Source organism: Doryrhamphus excisus, linkage group LG9 (genome assembly GCF_037039965.1).
Source record: "Doryrhamphus excisus strain RoL-2023G ecotype Guam linkage group LG9, RoL_Dexc_Guam_v1.1, whole genome shotgun sequence".
In the NCBI taxonomy this organism is placed as follows: domain Eukaryota; kingdom Metazoa; phylum Chordata; class Actinopteri; order Syngnathiformes; family Syngnathidae; genus Doryrhamphus; species Doryrhamphus excisus.
This window is the reverse complement of record NC_136365.1, coordinates 115,429-136,899: the sequence shown is the minus strand read 5'-3', so window position 1 is coordinate 136,899 and position 21,471 is coordinate 115,429. Positions and strand designations below refer to the sequence as shown.

The 21,471-nt window shown below is 41.8% G+C and overlaps 1 protein-coding gene across 4 annotated transcripts; it reads right to left on the bottom strand.

Annotated features, from left to right (window-relative positions):
- Window positions 1–753: 753 nt before the first annotated feature.
- On the bottom strand, window positions 754–21,468 carry wdr17 (WD repeat domain 17). 4 transcript variants are annotated; one of them, XM_058091651.2, is made up of 32 exons: window positions 21,316–21,468; window positions 19,410–19,538; window positions 18,773–18,956; window positions 18,475–18,705; window positions 18,221–18,352; window positions 17,388–17,528; window positions 16,305–16,427; window positions 15,851–16,038; window positions 15,589–15,757; window positions 15,395–15,486; window positions 14,229–14,311; window positions 14,054–14,140; window positions 13,093–13,257; window positions 12,785–12,900; window positions 12,136–12,222; window positions 11,617–11,766; window positions 11,418–11,548; window positions 10,480–10,605; window positions 10,099–10,254; window positions 9,893–9,957; window positions 9,031–9,163; window positions 7,134–7,222; window positions 6,453–6,552; window positions 5,331–5,470; window positions 5,007–5,118; window positions 4,791–4,932; window positions 3,879–3,981; window positions 3,664–3,765; window positions 3,188–3,286; window positions 2,339–2,406; window positions 2,177–2,265; window positions 754–1,324 (listed from the first exon to the last, which is right to left on the bottom strand). In XM_058091651.2, exons 2-32 carry the CDS (start codon window positions 19,530–19,532, stop codon window positions 1,205–1,207), a joined length of 3,846 nt encoding a protein of 1,281 aa, XP_057947634.2. In that variant the 5' UTR covers window positions 19,533–19,538; window positions 21,316–21,468; the 3' UTR covers window positions 754–1,204. The 4 variants fall into 4 exon arrangements, with proteins under 4 accessions (XP_057947634.2, XP_057947630.2, XP_057947627.2 ...); XM_058091647.2 differs by having other exon boundaries at window positions 18,242–18,352; window positions 21,316–21,332; XM_058091644.2 differs by lacking the exon at window positions 21,316–21,468 and adding an exon at window positions 20,753–21,270.
- Window positions 21,469–21,471: the final 3 nt, after the last annotated feature.

Genomic DNA, 21,471 nt, shown 5'->3' with positions numbered 1-21,471 from the left:
ACAGAAACTATAACAAATTTTAAAGTACAGTAAAACCTCAGTAGCCCCGTTTTCTGTCTCTTCTGTCGTCTCGGGCGCCATCTTGGCTTATTTTGCAGCCGTGATCAAAAGTGAAGCGAAACTTGAGGTTTCAAGAAATGATTCATAATAAAACAGAAAGTGTTGATCTTGGTGCCACAATCAGGTGTTCGATGAAGGTAAAAGTACATTTATTGTTTTTACGTGTTATATATTCATTCATTCATTCATTTTCTACCGCTTTTCCTCACAAGGGTCGCGGGGGTGCTGGAGCCTATCCCAGCTGTCTTGGGGCGAGAGGCGGGGTACACCCTGGACTGGTGGCCAGCCAATCACAGGGCACATATAGACAAACAACCATTCACACTCACATTCATACCTATGGACAATTTGGAGTCGACAATTAACCTAGCATCATTATTATTATTATTATTATTATTATTATTATTATTATTATTATTATTATTATATAGTAAGGTGCCCAAATGCATTTACTGATGAGGAACGAACTTTCGAGCCAGTACTCATTAGTTACTGTATTTTTGTATACCTTTTAGTGCTCGGTTGCTGGTACATAATTGAACCCGCAACTATTGATGGGGGAGCAGTTGCCACCCGGGGGGGGTGAGCCTGAGGGAAGGGGGCTCTGCTGTTGTCGCTCTCCAGTGTGTTGTTTTGTCTTACAGAGTGAGGAGTGTGAGTTGATGTTCTGTAAAAGAATAAAGTTCGCTCCCGTGTTCGACACCCCGCCTCAGATTGCAGTTTTTCGGCACTTCAACCTTATTGTAACGTGAGACCGCTTAAATATGACATTATTTATGTAACATGTTTTGTCATTTTGACATCCAAAAAGACCTCTGGTAGCGCCCTCTTTTCAACCGTGCAAACTCATACCAATGTTATTGTTCTGCTTTCATTCGACTGTGACTGAACAACACAGACCATGAAATGATACATTTATTTCAATATTCTTTCTAAAATCATTCTTTTAAAATCGTGTGAATACTGTAATTTAGAGACAAACATATTGCGTATTCCCTTCAAAAAATAAGTGATGGTTCTGACACAGTGACTAAAAAACAGGAACTTAAAAAATGTCATCTTTATAGAATCACAAATACATGAAAGGGTTTCACATTTGTTGGCTCTGTAACACTTTTATGGTGTTGTGTAGGTGCAGCGTGTGTTAGAAGGGGTTGATGCGAACTCCTGTTCCGAGTGGTGAAAAGGGGTTGACTTTTGCCCACATTAAAGCATCATTCAGGGAAATGGCTGATTTGCCATCTTCAAGTAGAAATACAGGACCCTGTATGGAAAAGAGCACCGTACAGTTACACTTCAACACATCTGCGTCAATAAAGGGAATAACCAGAAAAAATATGTCTTGATTATCCGAACAAACATTGCACCTACTAAACTAGTAGAGTGACCAAAAATGTACCCATCAATTTACCTTATTCTTGTAATATTACAACATTTTCTCATAAATGTATGACTTTTTTTCTTGTAAATTTGTGACTTTATTTTCAAAATCTCAGATTATTATTGTTATTCTGAATGTGGCCCTTGCCACATTGCCAAAATTGTTATACCGTATAAGAAAAATAGTCCTGTAATAATACCTCTCTTTTCAAGACTTAGTGGACAAACTACAAAATCTAAAAAAAAGTCATACATTTATTACTTTTTTCCTTGTACATTTACAATTTTATTCTTATTATATTATGACTTATGACTCGTAATAGGCAACATTTTTTCTCGTACATTTATGACTGTTTACTCCTAAATTTACAACTTTATTCTTGTAATATTCACATTTTTTTCTTGTAAATGTATGCCTTTTTTTCCAAATTGTTTGTCTATATGTGCCCTGCGATTGGCTGGCGACCAGTCCAGGGTGTACCCCGCCTCTCGCCCCAAGTCATCTAGGATAGGCTCCTGCACACCCACGACTGTAGTGAGGATAAGCAGTATAGAAAATGGATAGATGCAAATTCACAACTTTATTCTTGTAATATTATGACTATTTTTGTATGACATTTGTGACTTTATTGTCATAAGATTATGGCTTTTTTTGTTGTAAATTTCAGACATTTTGTCTCATAAATGTACGACTCTATTGGGAGATAAGTTGATAAGGACGAACACAAACACACACCTGTATTCTGTGACCAGTGAAACAGGAAAGCTGCACATCGGAGTGGCTCGGCAGATTGGAACCTGTTACATAATCAGCACCACACAAGACTAATAATGGACAAAGGAGAGAAGAGGCTTGTTTGACTTTAGTCGACCTTTTGAGTTCAGGGACTGTTATTACCTGTGCTGACAGGCAGGATTCTCCTCCCGAGGCATTGGAAGGTTTCTTTTTGACTCTCTGATGGCGGGCTATGAAGAAGGCAGACAGTCATGGATGGTAAAACAATACAGCATTGTACTGTTGCAGTACTGCTGTACTGTGTTCATGTGCACCACTACTAGAAACAAGGGTAGATTGAGGACAAAAACATCCAAATACGAAACAACAAACCAAGATTAAAAAAACACAAAACGCACCGCTGTTTAAGCTGCACACACTAAATTTAGAGAGAAACCAGACTATAAGCCACACGTCCATGACATAAATGATCATATTCTTCTGCGCACCAGTTTGTGAGCACCAGGTAGCTCTTTATTTAACAAGAGCCAATCATGAGCAATGAGAAAACTCAACAAAATGATCAACCTATGGGAAAACGCAGGAGGTCGTTACTCAATATAACAGTCGTACTCAACGTGTCATCTTAGATAGAAGGCCAACATGCTCACACAGTAGCTTAACACTCAATAGATAGCTAAGAAATATACGAGACAAGCACCAATGTGAGTTTCAAATAAAAATAGATATATTTGAACTTCTTTCCATAATGCATTTCTGTTTCTCTTGTTATCTTCCAACAGTGTTGGTCGTATGTCTGTAACCATCACCCTCGACCCCAAGTTGATCTTGTTGATAATCAACTAAGGGTGTAGTGTGATGTCAAGACACCTTGACAGCCTGTCGTCATTTATTTTGTAATGAATGTGATTTTTTATTTGCAGCAGAAGATATACTCCTTGCGCCTCATGACGTGACAAGTGTGTGTACGTGTGTGTGTGTGTGTGTGTGTGTGTGAGTGTGTTAACCTACTTGCCATTACTTTGAGTGCATGCCTGCCAGGCATCCAGCTCCGTCGACAGCTGCTCAATCTTCAGAGGAAGACTCACTTCTCTCCGCTTTAGCAACTGACTGTGTAACAGAGAGTGGCAGAGTATGTGCAGACCAGACATGCTGTAATTATGATTATTATTATTATCACCTTAATATTATTATAATGATATTATTTAGATTTGGATTAAAATAACACAATTATTTATATCTCAACAAGCTTTCTTGTATCTTTATATCAGCCCTGTGATCATTAAAAAAAAATAATAATGATAACATCAAATACTTTAGGCACCCAACGCCTGAATACACCCTAATTATTTTTGTCATTTTTCATCATGACAAGTGAGGGTCTGCCCCACCTGCTTCATTTGAAAATACTTGATCCATCTCTGATTCCTGTTGCTGCTACGTCCTAATAAAGTGGCTAAATCTAATGAACCTGGAGATGTTTCTACCTGGTGTATTCATAGAGCGCAGGTACGATGCTGGTGTACTGTCTCCGTATGGCCAGCAGACCTCCGATGTAACCACACAGGATCAACAGCTCACTGCGAGCTCTACACACACACACACACACACACACACACATTCACAGGAAGACATAGAGAATGTATGGAACGTAACCATGTATAGAAATAACAATGAATATATTCAGAACTAAAAGGCTTACTCTGTGAATTTGGCCATCAGGAGGCGGTCACTTCTAATATAACTCAGCAAGTCAAGGACTGGATGAACACTGTCCACGATCCAATCAGATCCACTCAGCTGCTCTGATGGGAATGAGAGGGAAAAAAAATGTCTTCAAGAGAGCAGGAGTATTTTAATGCACTTTTAATGTGCATTTAATGTGCATCTTATTTAATTTCTCTTCTCCGATCAAAATAAAAAATAAAATAGCTTCATCTTTTTATCTTGCACTTGTGGCATTTAAAGGCACAGATATCCAAATCTCAACTCATTATATATAAAACAGTTCCCATGATGCATAGAGTGCAGCTTCAGAAGTAATGAAGTGGATGAATGTAGCGATTGTGTATTGATCAGACAAATCTTAAGTAAGTTGGATCAACTTACTTCAATCAGCAAGATAAACACGGTCACCCCTTTCCTGTTTTGCTGAGAGTGAATTTACAACATCAAGTGATAAACACGCTAACCGGGGCGTACGCTAACCGGGGCGTACGCTAACCGGGGCGTACGCTAACCGGGGCGTACGCTAACCGAAGTTCCACTATCGGCCAAGGAACACATGAGCCGTCTGACATTTGAGCTCATCAATGATTTGAGTTTATATTGTTTTTTTGTTAGTTTACATTGTTGGCTGATGGAGGAGCGTATGATATATATGATATATATGATATATATGATATATATGATATATATGATATATATGATATATATGATATATATGATATATATGATATATATGATATATATGATATATATGATATATATGATATATATGATATATATGATATATATGATATATATGATATATATGATATATATGATATATATTATATATATGATATATATGATATATATGATATACGGAATACATCCACTCAGCTGTCAATACCTTTGACATGATCTATCCCTATCTTCAGGGCGTTTTCAGGTTCAGAGGTCAGCAGGTGAAATTTAACAGCAGAAAACAGATCTCCGTCACACATGGCTTCCTCTGCCAAAGCTTTACACTCCTCTAACGAGGGAAGGCGGCACTGAAATGACAAACAATGGTAGCAAAGGTTAGCTTTATTCAGTGATTATTGACATTGAATGTTGGGCCACTCACCCTTTCACGTAATTGGGTGATTTCTGCAGCACTTCCTGTGAAATATGCACACACCTTCGCAAGTAAAACATGGTTCTCAGGAATCATTCCAAGTATGTCAGCTGAGAGCTCCCTGTATGGAAACACAGCAAAGATCAGTCAGCCATGTCAAACATACGTGACGTTCATCACATATTTAATATCATGAGAGGAAGTGCTGGGACCAACCAACATTGGAGCGATTCGATTTCTAAGAGTGCCATAACACCATTGGCAGATTATACATCAATTGGAGGATACTAGTACTCATCATTACATGTTTATTCATCCTGTAAGCAGACTTACCATGTCGGCGGGGTCATGTACTTCCTGGCCAGGAGCTCAAGGCAGTAGGCTGTGCTCTGCTCCACTGCCTCTCCAAGAACTACACCCATACATGCAGCCAGCTCCAGCTCGTTACCTCTGATCAGACTAGACATGGCGAGCTAAAAAATCACACACACACACACAGAAACAGAGGCTTTTGAAGTCTCACAGAAAGTCTTCCTTCAAGAACAGCAGCCCCCCCACAGGCGTCACACCCCACTAAGAACATGTGACATATTGACTTAAACCAGCACAAGCTCATTTTGGGACACTTATATTTTCCTAGTTGCTATGTATGCACAACTGTGCAAATAGCTTTTATTGTTAATAATTGACACATACGGTATGCCATAAAGTGACCACACCCCTTTCAATTCTGCAAATATTTGATAATACTTTTTCACGGGACAACACTATTCTTTACAAGAAACTAGACTTTGATACAGTTTCACAACTTTACGTTTTTTGGGGTTTTCCTGTGTGGATGAAATGAAAGGAACTCCAGGCACCAATCTCTAAGTTTTGGACTATTTTGGCACTTTTCTTGCCCACAGAGCTTGACCACAGTTACACAAATGGTGTTCCTTCTTGGAACTTGTTACGCATTCTGAAATAAATATACAAAATAACCATACCATACCAACTACCATAAAGCCTCGATAGAGGAGTGCAAGGTAGTGCATGATATCATCATGGAGGCCTGAAAGAGGATTCAAGAGGCAACCCGTCATGTTCTAGTCAATTCCATGCCCAGGGGAGTGAACACAATGTGGAAAATGATCCACTATCCACTCTAAATATTCACTAAACACAATTTCATGGCACAACATTATTTTGAGGGGACGGTAATGTATCTAAGCTGTACACTGACTACTTTACATTGTATCAAAGTGTAATTTCTTTAGTGTTGTCCCATGAAAATATTGCATTATTTGCAGAAATATGAACAAGTGTACTGCCTTCTGTGTACAAGTGATACATGTGGGCTGGTAAGATTTATTATGCAGAGGTCAGCAAATCCACTCATTCATTTTAACAGCGGGTCATGCACTATCCATACATACGTTATGATGGTCACATGCACACGCCACGCGTTTGTACCTTGACATTGTCCACTGCGAGGTGGCAGCATGCAGCCAGGACAGAGCAGCCATCCTGGAAATACCACTCAGCCAGTTGTCCACATACATTATGAAGAAGGCTGGGTAAAAAAACATCCTTACTTTTCTAGACAGAACATTAAGACCACAGATTTGCATGAAGTATAAAATGTTCCCATCCCCTTAACTCATTCGCTACCAAAGATGTACTGAATTGTACGTTTTTTCCACCCAAATGCTCACTCAGAGGCACAAAGTGGTGATGATGCAACTCGACAATAGATGAGAACACATTTGGTGCAGGTTTAAGCCAAAAAACGGCCACAAGGTGGCAGAAGTGCATTTTCTAAGAGCACGGGCATCTTTCCGACGCTCCTCCGCAACCAGGAAGTAAAAAAACATCTCGCCTGTTGCATTGAAGGGAAATTTTAGTGTGTACACGCCATGACACACAGTTCCATTGCAAACGTGAAAACTGTCAATTGTTTATGGTGTTATATGTGTAAAAAGTACTTTTGCTCTGATTTTACATGACCTCTAGTTACAAATACGCTTATTTGCCCCCCCATCTCTCTAAAACCCAGCTATAGCTACCATAGTGTACGTACACGAATCCCTCGTTTATCACGGTGAATAGACTCAGTTATCTAATTCCTAAATGTTGGCGTGTTTTGTACTTTACCTTTGATACTGTTGTCTGTTATCCACATCATTCGTTGCGTGGTTGATTGCTGAAGTTTGAGGTGGCCGGATGTTCCCCTCGCATGCGCCCTGTAATAAAAATGTCCACAAGAATTTTTTCCATGATACAATTCTTTCGATACAGCACAATTATTCAACATACATTGTATCCTAATGAGGACAAAACCAAGAACACACCAACAAATTAGTGGAAATGATGGCATTGTGGCTTTGTAAATATTGTACATATGACATGTGATGTGATGTAAGTTGTCATTACATGTAGTATTTCTTCAGTGCCTTTGTGTATCTGCTTATTGTGGGCGTGCCCAAATAAAGATCAGCTTCCTTCCAAGCAGCCGAGTCCTTATGTGTTTGTGTGGTCTTGATAAAATATTTCCTATTTCGACCTCATACAGTGTGCCTATGCATCCACACACTGGACCAAATTCAAAAGCGACTACATGACGTAGTGTTCACATTGCATCCCTGTGCTATTTGACATTCCCTTGCTATGGCTTGGCACTGTTGCGTTATTAACCCCTCCATGTTGCAGATGCGTGTTATTGCAGGCTCTGCATGGGTCATTCCACCTGCTAGACCAGGGATGTTCCACTATCATTCCAGAAAGTCCACTTAAGACACAGAAAAACATTCAGGATTTAAACCATAGCAACAATAAATAAACTTGTGAAGGTCATTTCACCTCATCAACTTTCTGAGCAGGCTGCATGGGGGGAAAAAGTGGTTAGCACGTAGGCCTCACACCGAGGAGACCTGAGTTCAATTCCACCCTCGACCATCTCTGTGTGGAGTTTGCATGTTTTCTCCGGGTACTCCGGTTTCCTCCCACATTCCAAAAACATGCTAGGTTAATTGGCCACTCCAAATTGTCCATAGGTATGAATGTGAGTGTGAATGGTTGTTTGTCTATATGTGCTCTGGGATTGGCTGGCCACCCGTCCAGGGTGTACCCCGCCTCTCGCCCGAGAGAGCTGGGATAGGCTCCAGCACCCCCGCGACCCTTGTGAGGATAAGCGGTAGAAAATGAATGAATGAACTTTCTGAGCATGTGAATGACTTTCTAGCACTCCTCTGGCAAGAAAATCTCATAGAAACGTAAAAGTAACAGCCCTGTTTGTTCTTCACCCTGATTGGACGTTAATAGATGTTCTTTGGGAACATTTATTGTCGTGCTGGAACTGGTCAGTGGTCAGTGGTCAGTGGTCAGTGGTTAGTTAAATACTTTGACACATTCAAATATTCATGGAGGCCAAGTCCAAGTTGAGTTGCAAGTCTTTGATGATGGTGTCAGGGTGTGGTTAAAGCCATTCAAATTGTGATTCGGAATTGAGTCCATGTTTGGTGACTCGAATTCACACCTCTATTGAAAAATAGAGAGACCCTAATTAAGGAACTGATCCAGGATTGGTTTCACCTGGCTTGATTAATCCTTCTCGGCCCATCTTGGCTTGGGCTTTGTGCAACCAAGTACACCTCGACGTTCTTGTGTGGAAATATTTGAAATGTCCCTGTTGACTGACTTCCTTTTCTGATCTTATGCTTTTACTTTTGGGACATACATTTTGGGACATACGTTCATACAAATCATATTTGACAAAAGAGAGAGGACACAAATGATAACAATAATATTAATGCAAACTGTACTCTGGCATTGGGGTAGTATCTGCATACCAAATACAGGGATCAGAATCAGAATCAGATCGTAAGTGAAAAAAGGTGGATGGGTGCAGCTCTAGTGACCCCCGTGCTTTTCAGATGAAGTCAGCTTGGCTAACAACCTTCCATCAAGCATTCTCTTTAAAGTCGTCCTTCCTCCATGCAGAGAGATCCACTAATCAATCACTCATGATTCCCTACATGATTCCCTACTGTACCTGTGCAATGAGTAAGGCCTCAAGCAGTTGTCCTCTGCCAGTGAAGAAGCTCACAAGTTTCTTTACATCTGCTGTGGCAATGCAGTATGGGATTGCATCATCGTTATCCTCCGCCATCAGCTGGTCAGCTCTCCTGCACAGTGGGAGATACAATATGTTGTCAGGTGTTGAGCAATACGCATTACTTCAATGCATGACATCAATCCAGTGGTGTAGGTGGAGATCATGAAATCATAATGAAATCATAATGAAAACCAAAGAAATATGTCCACTGGTCTGCTCTATAAAACTGTTTTACCTAATCCATCCAACCATTTTCTATTTGCCTATCTTCACTTGGGTCACATGTATGCTGGAGCCTATCCCAGCTGTCTTGGGGCGAGAGGCGGGGTACACCCTGGACGGGTGGCCAGCCAATCCCAGGGCACATATAGACAAACAACCATTCACACTAACATTCATACCTATGGACAATTTGGAGTTGTTAATTAACCTAGCATGTTTTTGGAATGTGGGAGGAAACCGGAGTACCCGGAGAAAACCCAAGCGGGTGGAGGGACATACAAACTCCTTACAGAGATGTCCAAGTGGATTATCGGACCCAAGTCTCCTGAATGTGTGGCCTACATGTGAACCACTCCTCCACCGTGCGGCGTTTTGTGTAATCTAATTGAATATGTGCATATTATACACATTTCGACTTTTCCGTTTGAGGATGTCATATGACGACTTGTTGTTTTCCATTCTGCCATTGTTTCTTTACTATTCTTGCACCCACCTTACAATATCTCCATTTCCTGAATCATATTTTCATCTTTAGCTTCATGAATCTGACAGTTTCTGCATCGTTGATAAAACCTACCTTTGCATCAGTTTTTTCCAATACTTCATGGATACTCCTGGTGCTACAGCTAAGGCCTTCTCCCACTGCCGGAGAGACAAATACTGTAGTTTAATACCCACAAAGTAATTATTTGCTATATTGAAGAGACCTTTATGTTGCACAGAGTGGTATGTTAGCACGCACGTGACTAGCGCTCAAACGAAAAACACAAACATGCAGCACACCTGCCCAAGCTCCACCATTAATTCACAGTATCGCTGAATCTGTCCCAGCCTCAGATGAATATCTGCTGCTTCTTTGAGGCGCTCTTCTTTACTGGGCGCACCAATACCTCCCCCAAATTTAGACATCTTGATGATGGTCAGTTCCTGTGCTTCAGACTGAAGGAGCACACACAAAAAAGGCATACATACATCTACATTGACAAGATAAAAAAACGTGTTACTCATCTCCATTGCATACACGTTTACACTACAAAACACTTCATGCCGTTTATTGATTTATCACACATGAATTAGCCTTAGCTGATAGCGATCATTTGGTACATAACAATGCAACTTTTGACTGACTGATGGTAGAAAGAGTTGCTTCATTATGTAGCTTACTGTTTTGAACTTTAGCAGGTGCTTCATATGCATCACACCCCTGCTGTAGCTGCCCGGTAGCAGTGAGTCGTCCTGCCCCATAATGACAGATACCAGGTCCCACAGGTTGCTGCTGCCCCCTGGAGGCTATGAGAATGAAACTATAAATATGGGCATTCACGTAGAAAAAACAGATATATAGTATATTTAGGTGTTACAACACAGTGTAAACTCCATGGCTATGTCCACGTGAACATTGATAACCAAAAATGCACATTTCCCCTTATTTGGTGTTGACAAAAATGTCCCTCCACAGATCCAAGTGGAAGAGTGAGGTTACAGGGAGAAGAGATACAGAAGGTGGAGAATTTTAAGTACTTGGGGTCAACAGTTCAGAACAATGGAGATTGTGAAACGGAGGTGAAGAAGGCAGGCAGGAGGAACGGATGGAGAATAGTTTCAGGTGTGATGTGTGATAGAAGAGTTCAGCTAAAATGGAAGGAAAGAAGAACTGGAGGTGGCAGAGATGAGGATGCCGAGGTTCTCATTGGGAGTGACCAGGATGGATAGGATCAGGAACGAAGCCATCAGAGGGACATTACATGTTAGAGGCCTTAGAGGTAAAGTCCTTGAGGCCAGACTGAGATGGTTGGGACATGTCCAGAGGAGAGATGGTCAATATGTTGGTAGAAGACCTGCTACCAGGTAGGAGGCATAGAGGAAGACCAAAGAGGAAGTTTATGGATGTAGTCAAGGAGGACATGAGGGTGGTTGTGAGAGAGACAGATGCAGAAGGCAGGGTTGGGTTTGCTGTGGCACCCCTGAAGGGAAAAGCCCAAAAGGGAAAGAAGAAGAAATCTACGGTTGCAGCACCACCATTACTTTAGTGTGTGAATGGCGGCCTGTGAATGCATGTTTGTGTGGACAGAGATTGTGTATAGTATTGAGAAAATAGTTACCGAAAAGCATTCAGAGAACCAGCGCAGCTTCTTGGTTGTGGTGTCAAAGTTTAGTTTCTCCAGCTCCTGCTTGATGTCTCTCGAGACTTTACCACAGAGCAGAGGTGGGGACCCAGGAACCATAGCAGTATCTGCACAGACACGTTGCCAGCGTGGCCCCGTCAATAGTTCCACTTCAAAAAATACAAGACAATGATACCAGTGTTTCCTATGATCTTCTCCCAGGGTTGGTTGGTGAGGATGTTTAGCAGCAGAGGAGAGATGAGGGGTGTCAGAGACCAAAGTCTCACTGTACTATCTCTGCTACAACTGGCCATGGTGAATGGACGACTCTGATGGCACGTTAAACCTACACACACACACACAGTTGGATACAGAGATGATTATCCCGTCATAAAACAGTCCGGCGGGTAATTGTTTTGCATAATTACTTCATTACTTACTTACTGCATAATTACTGAGAAATAGTTGATGGCGAAATGTAGCTCATGTAAGTCTGAATTTGCGTTAATACCTTAACAATGTGTCAACTTTGGCCCTAGCATTGACTGAAGTACGTAAGAAGCCGCACTTCTGCATCCAAATGATGCTTAAGGGTGCTAAAAATACAACACACCACCAACGACAGTATGAGCCACCCTCATCACTATTTCAGGCCTTTCCGAAACCATGCATGCTGATGCAATCAGTAACCCTACATTCAACTGTACTGTCCTACCATAGACATCCGCACCATGGTCATACACCGTATCCAAGCAAGTCCCATCTCTTGTGTCCCAAACTCTAATTGTATAATCCCAAGAACCTAGAAAAAAAAGACATTCACAAAATATTTATTAGAGCTGCAACAATTAATCGATGGTTAATCCATTAGCCAATGAATCGACAACTATACTGGAATTTCATCAATTGTTTTGTTTGTTCCCAGTAGAACAGTTCATTGGTCAGTTCATGAAGCCATTTCTAAAGCTTTGGGACTCCAGCAAACCACTGTGAGAGCCATTATCCACAAATGGCCAAAACATGGTACAGTGGTGAACCGGAATTACGGTTCAAAAAAAAATAAAAAAATAAGGGCAGCAACAACTCATCCAAGAGGTTACAAGAGCCTCCACAACAACCGATTATTAGATCTTAGAGTCTTGACTGAAGTTGTATTGTTTACATTACAAAGACATGTACAGTTGATTATTTGTGGTTGGTTTATTTTAAGAGAAAGACCAAATATCATAAAAATGTAAACAACTTCACATCAATATGTTATGTTCTAAATTAATTTTTAAATGTACTAATACTTATTTCATTCAATCAAATCTCACTTTCATCAAGGCTCCAAGTAAGAAAAATACATAAAAAACATACTTTACCGGAAATGAGGAGGTATGGAACCTCTGTGTTCCACATGAGGCCTCGGACTGGAGATGTATGACCACTCAGCACATTGATGCACGCATCTTGTGTGTAGTCCCAAATACGAACAGTACTGTCCAAAAACACACATTACATTTCTTTTTTTGTATATATAGAATAGAATAGAATACAATAGAACACCTCATACAATTGCAGGAAGTACAAAATACTGGATGTTACATTGTCATATTTTCATTCCATGCACGGTAGTTCTTGTTTTTTTTTTACTGTGGCCAAAATGATACCTTTCTGTGTTCCAACTCACCCATCATCTGATCCAGAACAGAGTATTCCTTCTCTGAGTGGAGACCAGCGCACATGAAATACTTTAGCTAGGTGTCCGGTGAAGACCTTGAGAGGCTGATCTGAACTGGTGGCCAGGTAGTACACACGAACATTCTTATCCTCACAACCAGTGGCTATCATATCTCTGCAGGGAGACAGTTCAGACAAGACAGAGGACACAGGAGTCAAAATGATCTACCACCTACTAAAGATGCAAGACACATTTCTTGGATGCACGCGTCACTGCGCATGTGCAAACAACTGCACTAAGTATTGCAAAATAGTGGTGGGCAAAACCGTTCATTTCAGTGAACGGGATCATTCCGGTTCATTCAGTAAAAAGATCCGTTCATTTCGGTGACTTGGTCGTTAGCCTGTGATCTCCCCCTGCGCATAGACCCGGTCAGCCCTTTCGAGTCAGTCCGTTCAGTCATGCTCACATTCGTTCAACTCAACAGCGCAACAACTCGTGCTGTGTCGGTCATGAACAAATGGCCAACGAGTGTCGGTCAATCTCTCCGTCTGTGTTTCGGTCAGCTAACCCCACCCTCCAACAGAGCGAGGCACGATGATAGGATAAGGCAGGCAAGAACGCAGATAGTCCCGCCCTGCAAAAGGAACGGTGAACTGACTCTCCAGCCAATCAAAAAAAAGCATTCGCAACTATGTTTGCCTCATCAGTCAGTCTACAATAAGATGTCAACTTTTTTTTCAATGCCATGCGATCTACCCACAATGCCTTTGCGATCGAGCAGTCGACCCCTGGTGTAGTGTAACTGTGCAGTAACCGTCTTGTGGCAGCACGAGAGTCTGGATAGGCTTTCAGGCCCCCAATGTGAGTATGACATCATCATTTCAGCTCGCTGAATATTGGTGCAATATTACCTCTACTAACCAGTATCACAATCAAAATACGTATAACTGATAGTTTGAGGTCTTACTTGTTGTTCTGACTCCAATCGCAGCCAAAAACTGCCGCCGGGTGTTTGTACTTATGAAGGACTTTACCATCAATGGTCCGAATGATGCTGGTAAGATAGAAAAACAATCAACTCGGAAAATACAAACACTCATTTTAAAAAGGGTATCTGAAAACATTAAAAAACAATAACTTACCAGAATCCGTCACCACTACACGTTGCAATCCTCTTTGAATCTTTATGACTCCACGATATACAAAATATACCATTTTTGCCATGCTGGAAGAAGACATACACCGTCACTTAAATTGCTACGTCACCCTGATCACATGATCAACTATATTTGTTACAACTCCTCCCGGTGATTACCGCCATTACTCTATTAATCACATTAAACATTTAGTAGTTCTGAAGAATAGGAGATGTCACAAGATTAGACTATGGTCATTCATTCATTCATTCATTCATTTTCTACCGCTTATCCTCACCAGGGTCGCGGGGGGTGCTGGAGCCTATCCCAGCTGTCTTCGGGCGAGAGGCGGGGTACACCCTGGACTGGTGGCCAGCCAATCCCAGGGCACATACAGACAAACAACCATTCACACTCACATTCATACCTATGGACAATTTGGAGTGGCCAATTAACCTAGCATGTTTTTGGAATGTGGGAGGAAACCGGAGTACCCGGAGAAAAGCCACACATGCACGGGGAGAACATGCAAACTCCACACAGAGATGGCCGAGGGTGGGATTGAACTTTGGTCTCCTAGCTGTGAGGTCTGCGCGCTAACCACTCGACCGCCGTGCAGCCCCATAATTATAATATGCAGCGTTCAAAATTTTAAGCAAAGAGTAGCGGCTTATAGACCGGAAATGACAGTAAATAAAACAGACCTGACTGCATGTTTGCTAGCAATGAAGCATCAAGCAACCTCATCAAAACTCTCAGGGCACTGAGTTGATGGCAAGTCTTAGAAGACGTTTTGTCTCTTATCCGAGAACGCTTCATCAGTTCATATTCAGTGCTTAAGAGGAACAAACACTAGTCTGACTAGGTAGGACAGCCTGAGGATGCTTTAAAAGGTAGAGGCATGTTCAGACATGCTTTTGTAGCGCAAGACGACAGTCGTTATGATACAATGGAGTGGGCATCTACCAGCCAACGACGGTCGTTTGGTGTGAAAACCCTAGTTAGCATTTAGTTAGCATTCAGATGTAACGGTGGTCACGGACACACCTGAAACCAAGGTGCTTGTGTCTTGTTTGTTTCTTGGAGGCTAAATGACTGAATAGTCCCGTTGCAATCGAGTCAATGCCCTGAGAATACAACGACCAGGATGAATGACAATGTTCACAGGCGACCTCATTAAAGCGAGTGACGATCTTTCCTTTCCTGACGTCCCAGATGAAAGCTCCATTGCGAGATGTTGCCCCTGCGATGCAGTTTAAGTCCCCTTCAAAACACACAGAACCATGTTCACTGAAACTTAACAACCTTAGTGGACGTGTGTGTACATGTGTATGTACAGTATGGCCGTGGGTGCCCATGTGTGTACCTGGAGCCCATGACAGGGAGTACACCACTCCTTCATTGCCAGGGGAGGTGTAAACGGCTGTAAGAGTATTTGTGTCCCAGATTTTAATGGTTCCGTCAAAGCTTGCCGTGGCCAACAAGTTTGGGTCATCAGGTTTAAACTTGCAGTCAAAGATGGTCTCTACATGACCCTGGAAGAGAGCAAGGGTCATTAATTCAATGGCAAACACAGGTTATGCTCCTAAAAGTATTACAGTATTATGCAAGTTCTTTCACTGTGATACCAAGTCACGTAGGAAGTCCCACTTCTTAGCGCCCATGTCATAGAGTCCCACCCCTCCATCCATGAAACAGCACACTGCATGGCCAGGAGGCAAAGAGAAGGACCGGCTCTGGGAAAGGGTGGGGGGAGGTACTGCCTCACTGGTCGAGCTCGTGTGCTGACTTTTACTGGGAGAACAGGAACTCTGAGCTGTAGACAGAAGTGGGGGGAGCACAAGAGCATTTAGATTCTATTGGAAGTTCAGCTTTTTAACACAATTAAACACGCTGACATTGGGTCCGCCTGTCACATTCATAGCTTCACAGACATTTAAAAGTGGTGGGTCCATTCATAAAAATGTGCAATAAAAGAACACCAACCTATGAATATGATTATGGAGATTTATCTAAATGAATACAAAGACATTTTAGATCATAATGATTTGTTTCTCAAGGTCCCAAACTTGTAAACTGCACCTTTTTTGGCAAGAGGGGTGTTGAGGACATGTAAAGCATGGAATCCAGTCTTCTTGAGTTTAATGCTGTCCAAAGGAGTGGAGCGAGACACATTCCATATCCGCAACACTCCAACCTGGGAATCTGACAGAGACACATGAGCTCCATCATGTTGAAGACAGAAATGCATGTTAGAAATCAGTCAAGCAAATCAAAAGGAAAGCACAAACCAAGGCAGAGGTACGTGTGGACTGGGACAAAAATTTGGTCCACACTGGTTCACTACACAGCACGAATACACTGTGCCAATGCAGCCCATTGATGTACTGTACATACAAACACGCATATTCTTAATACCACTACTATTCTCAACCTTATACTTTATATTCTGGAGCTTCAATCAATAAATGAGAGTGAAATCATTCATGATGAGTGGGCTCACAAGGCTGCTGGGGTCTGCGGTAAGATCGTGTCCACAGGACAGGTTGTGTACTGGGCCTGACGCTTATCACAAATCTGGATATGAAAAGTAGAGGAATAGTATGGATAGTTTTCAACAAGTTTATTCATTCATTTTCTACCGTTTATCCTCACGAGGGTCACAGGGGTGCTGGAGTCAATCCCAGCTGTCTTGGGGCGAGAGGCGGGGTACACCCTGGACTGGTGGCCAGCCAATCCCAGGGCATATATAGACAAACAACCATTCACACTCACATTCATACCTATGGCCAATTAACCTAGCATGTTTTGGGAATGTGGGAGGAAAACCCACGCATGCACGGGAAGAACATGCAAACTCCACACAGAGATGGCCGAGGGTGGACTCAAACTCGGGTCTCCTTGCTGTGAGGCCTGCGCGATAGCCACTCGCCTACTACCCACAGCCTACTACATAATATGTAACATACTTTACTCTCAAAATCTAATTTTATTATTGTATGCTACATTTTTCAATGTTGCCCTAATAATAAATAAATAAATAAATATACAGTCGTCCATCGGCACAATTTTTGAGAGAAAAACTCCTGGCAGTCCCAATGGCCACTCCACCCTTGGGAAAAGGGAAAGCACAAACACATCCCATACACACCATTTTTTGCTTACCCCCAGTAATGAACATGCCTGGGGCCGAGGGTACCCAAGCAAGACACTGAACTGATGCAGCAGCTGATGGGAAGCAGAAGGATGTGATACAAGCCAAGGCCTCGCTGTCCACCAGCCTGATGCCATTATTGAGGTTGGACACTGTAGAAATGAGAGTCAACATGTTACTTTTCTTGGTCATTTGACAATCAGGCATATATTCAATAATCCCTTGTTCATCGTGGTTAATTGGTTCCAGACCTGACTGTGTTAAGTACATTTTCAGCAGTATTTCTTATTTTCCTTATATATAAATGAAATACTTTTGTAGCTAGAGCATAGAAAACCTGTTCATGAGCTTCTAAATACAATTTTCTAAAAACCCTTTTTAACATTATGAGAGCCCTCAGTCATTAAATAATACCCCTATATTCCCCTTTATTACTCTGTTAGCCAATACAGTAGACATAATATGGTAAAATAAGACAAAGAAGATTCGTGCTCATGTGTGTTGCTGTAAATGTGTTCTGGTTCTCGGGGAACAGGAAGTGGCGTTGGTGCTCCAGAGTTGAGTTTTAACTTGCCATGGGTTACATTTAGGATTTATTGTGCCTGTGAGATCATTCAAACCCGTAACAGAGGCCTGTTGTTTCAGCAATCAAATCTGGTGCTTGTGTGTCTCACCCAACATTACAGTAAAATTATTGACAAATTCATATTTGACTTCATTTAGCCATATTAATGCTTGGAATTTAGACCAAAAAAACATAAATTTGCTTGTACTGTGTATGTTTGACAGATGTGGAAGTCAACTATCCCTTTTTTTAAAGGTACAGTAAATATTAGTGACTGACATGGTTTTGAACGATCCCAACCTAATAAATAGTCTGTAGACAAGGCATCCCATTCCAGAGCACTGACTGGGTCCTCTTCGTCTGTCCCCTCTAAAGACTCAGGGCGCAACACATGCTTTTGACTCTTGCATCCTACACATGGGAGAAAGAGGAATGAATGACGTTGTGTGTTGACAGAGACACAGTCTGGTGTGTCTGCTGCACGGACAGAGTCAAATGGCTGCCAAAATGGTTGTCGGGGGAAGCAACATTACCTGGCTGAAAAATAGACAAACTTCCATCAGTGTGTCCAAATACGAGTCTTCCCTTCTTGGTGGGGTGCCATCTGAAGAGACATATATCGGACAAGAAAGAGTGGGCCTCTTTATGCACTGTGACGCCATGGTCAGAATTCCCGTAAACCCAAATATACAGCGGACCACGCTGGGAGACAAACGCCACTCCATCAGTGGAATTCCAGCACCAACTGACAGCTGCAGGGATTCCTGGAAGGACATGATGTGACGGTGTACACCTTTCTGACAGTAAAATGCAGTTGAATAAGTCGTCTACCTTTCGTGTTGTCCAGTCGTGCTACCGCCTTTTGCTCAGCTACATTCCACACGATGAGTAGGTTATCAGCCGAGGCTGACGCAAAGAGATCAGGGTTATCAGGACACCAACTTATGGCTGTTATGGTCTTCTTGTGTTCTGACATTATGGACCGCAACTTGAACTCATTGTATTGCTGGTCCAACTACAAGAAACAGGCGGAAATAACCAGGCATTAACAGTACAGTGGAACCTCGACTAGCATATTAGTGTGTATTTCAGCAAACCCTAGTTTAGTGTACTTTATTGTGCGCATCTTGCCGTGTTAAGTCATATACTGCATTTTTATCCAAAAACTTCCTTGGAAGCATCCCATTAGATAGCTAATGCATGAAAATAGGATAATGATAATAGTAAGATAACTGTCATGCATGCATTTTACTTAGCTCCAATCAACTCTAACTGTGTCTATGTCCATCGTTCCTGACAGTCTCTCCTTTATCATGACCATCCTGTGACATCAAATCAAAACAACTTGCAGATAATTTTTATTGCCTGCAGATGTTACATTTTTGGCTATTTAAACTGTTATGAACTCATATTCCCTTTTATCTGTTGACATAAATGAAAAAGAAATGTGCACACACTCCCACGGTACCTGGTAAATGTATATGGCAAGAGTAGCACAGTAGGCAAAGCGGTCTCCACTGGCAGCGCACACGTCGTTATTCCAGGGCTGGCAGCCTGCTGCCAGCAAACCCACCTGCTTCACTTTGGTCATATTTGCCTACAGTCCAATAAACATGATGGTTACATGGTTATTGCTTTACACTTCCATAGCATTCTTGTGAGTTACTGACAAGTAAATGTATTGTACATGATCTTTGGACAATTGAAACCACGGTCAGCTTGCATCAGAATGATTGTTAGGAAACAATCAGGAGGAGGAATACTTCATGATCCAAAGTGTTAAACATGGCTAGTGTTACATCATGCGCGTGCAAATGGAATGGAGTCGCTGGTGTTTATTGACGACAGAAATAACAAGGTTAATTCTAGGGATCTGTTCACATTCACATACTGTACTAATCCGTGAAGGCACAAGCAAAGCACACACATGCGGGCATGCAAGGAGAGATGACAGTGAGGAGATTACATTAATCTGACCACTGATTGGCTAAAACTCCTGCTTATCTCCTGATTAAACAATGGAGAACTTTACAAAACCACAGTAGAAATATACAGAATGCCACAAAAGTGAGTCGACTTCTCACATTTCTGCAAATATTTTATCAAAATGTAAAATGCACATTGTTATCCAAGCCGTACACTGTCTACTTTACATTGTATCCAAGTGTTGTTTCTTTAGTGTTGTCCCTTGAAAAGCTCACCAATGTGAGGGGTGTATTCTCTTTTGTGATATATAGGCCTACTGAAATCTTCTGATAATTTTGTTTTCTTGTGGTGTTATAATTTCTATTGTTGATTGATATTTTTATTGTATTTGAATATTGATATGTTTCCTTCAACTTAAAACGTTTTTAGAAGTTATGTATTGCAACACCTGGAGTGAGTCATGCATTTTACTGGCCTCAGGCTTTTCAGCACCCTGGACAGCATCCTTATACACTTTCTGATCCAAATTTTAAGACTAGTTGAAAAATGGCAAAAATGTACATTATGCACCATCCCCAAAATATGCTTATTAGGTTCATTGCATACTCTAAATAGTCAATGTGAGTGTAAATTGTTGCTTGTTTACATGTGCCCTGCATTACTGGCGACCAAACCCTGAATCTCACCAGAAGTCAACCGGGGTAGGCTCCAGCCCAGCCCTAATGAGGACAAACAGCATAGGAAATGTTGGATACCAATATACATTTTTTGATTTGGCCATCCAAAACTTCTTCAAAACATGCAAGATATTTCTCACCCCTCACACTAAAATGGACCCCATTGTCATAGCTTCAGGCTACAGAAGGGAAAAGCACAAAGACTCACCCTGTGTATGAACCATTTAGGATAGTCACAATGTCTATAATTGGTCCACGATGAGCCGCCAGGGAGGCAATTAAGACACTTGGAAAAGCCATGGCGGGCTGCTTGTTGGGTGTCGTTTTTGGTCTACCGTGTTCTCGTTGGCACTCTTTGTAAAATAAAGCGAGTTCATCTTCAACACTGTATTGTGACCACTTGATGGGGGGGTTGCCGCTACCAAAGATAACGCACAAACGGAAATGCAACGATTTGTAGCAATATTGTACGAACGACGAACGGCTGCTAACCTGGTGTTAGCAGCCTTTATCGCAATGGTGTCCTCGCGTATAATATTAGTCGTAAGAGTTATATTTGGGTCGATAGTATTTATCCATGTGTTGGTATATGACATCAACAGGTTTCAACAACAACTAATCCGCAAGGAAGGCATTGATATGTGTCGCAGATCGCCTTGGTCTCCATCAGGTGTATGCTAATGTTGACACAATATCAGTTTGCTGCATTTTGCGCTGCTGAGCCATCGCCGCGTTTTGATATTCCAGCTCTTACAGGATGATGCTGCTTACCGTCAGTTGGAGCCAGACTGGGATTCAACGGACAGCTCCCCGAGTCTGACGCTGTGCTCGCGGTCTTCCTCATGGAGGCCTCGACGACGGCCGTGATTGGTCATAGCCTTTTGATCGGTTATTAGCTGTCCCTGCTGTCACTCACCTCGCACTGAT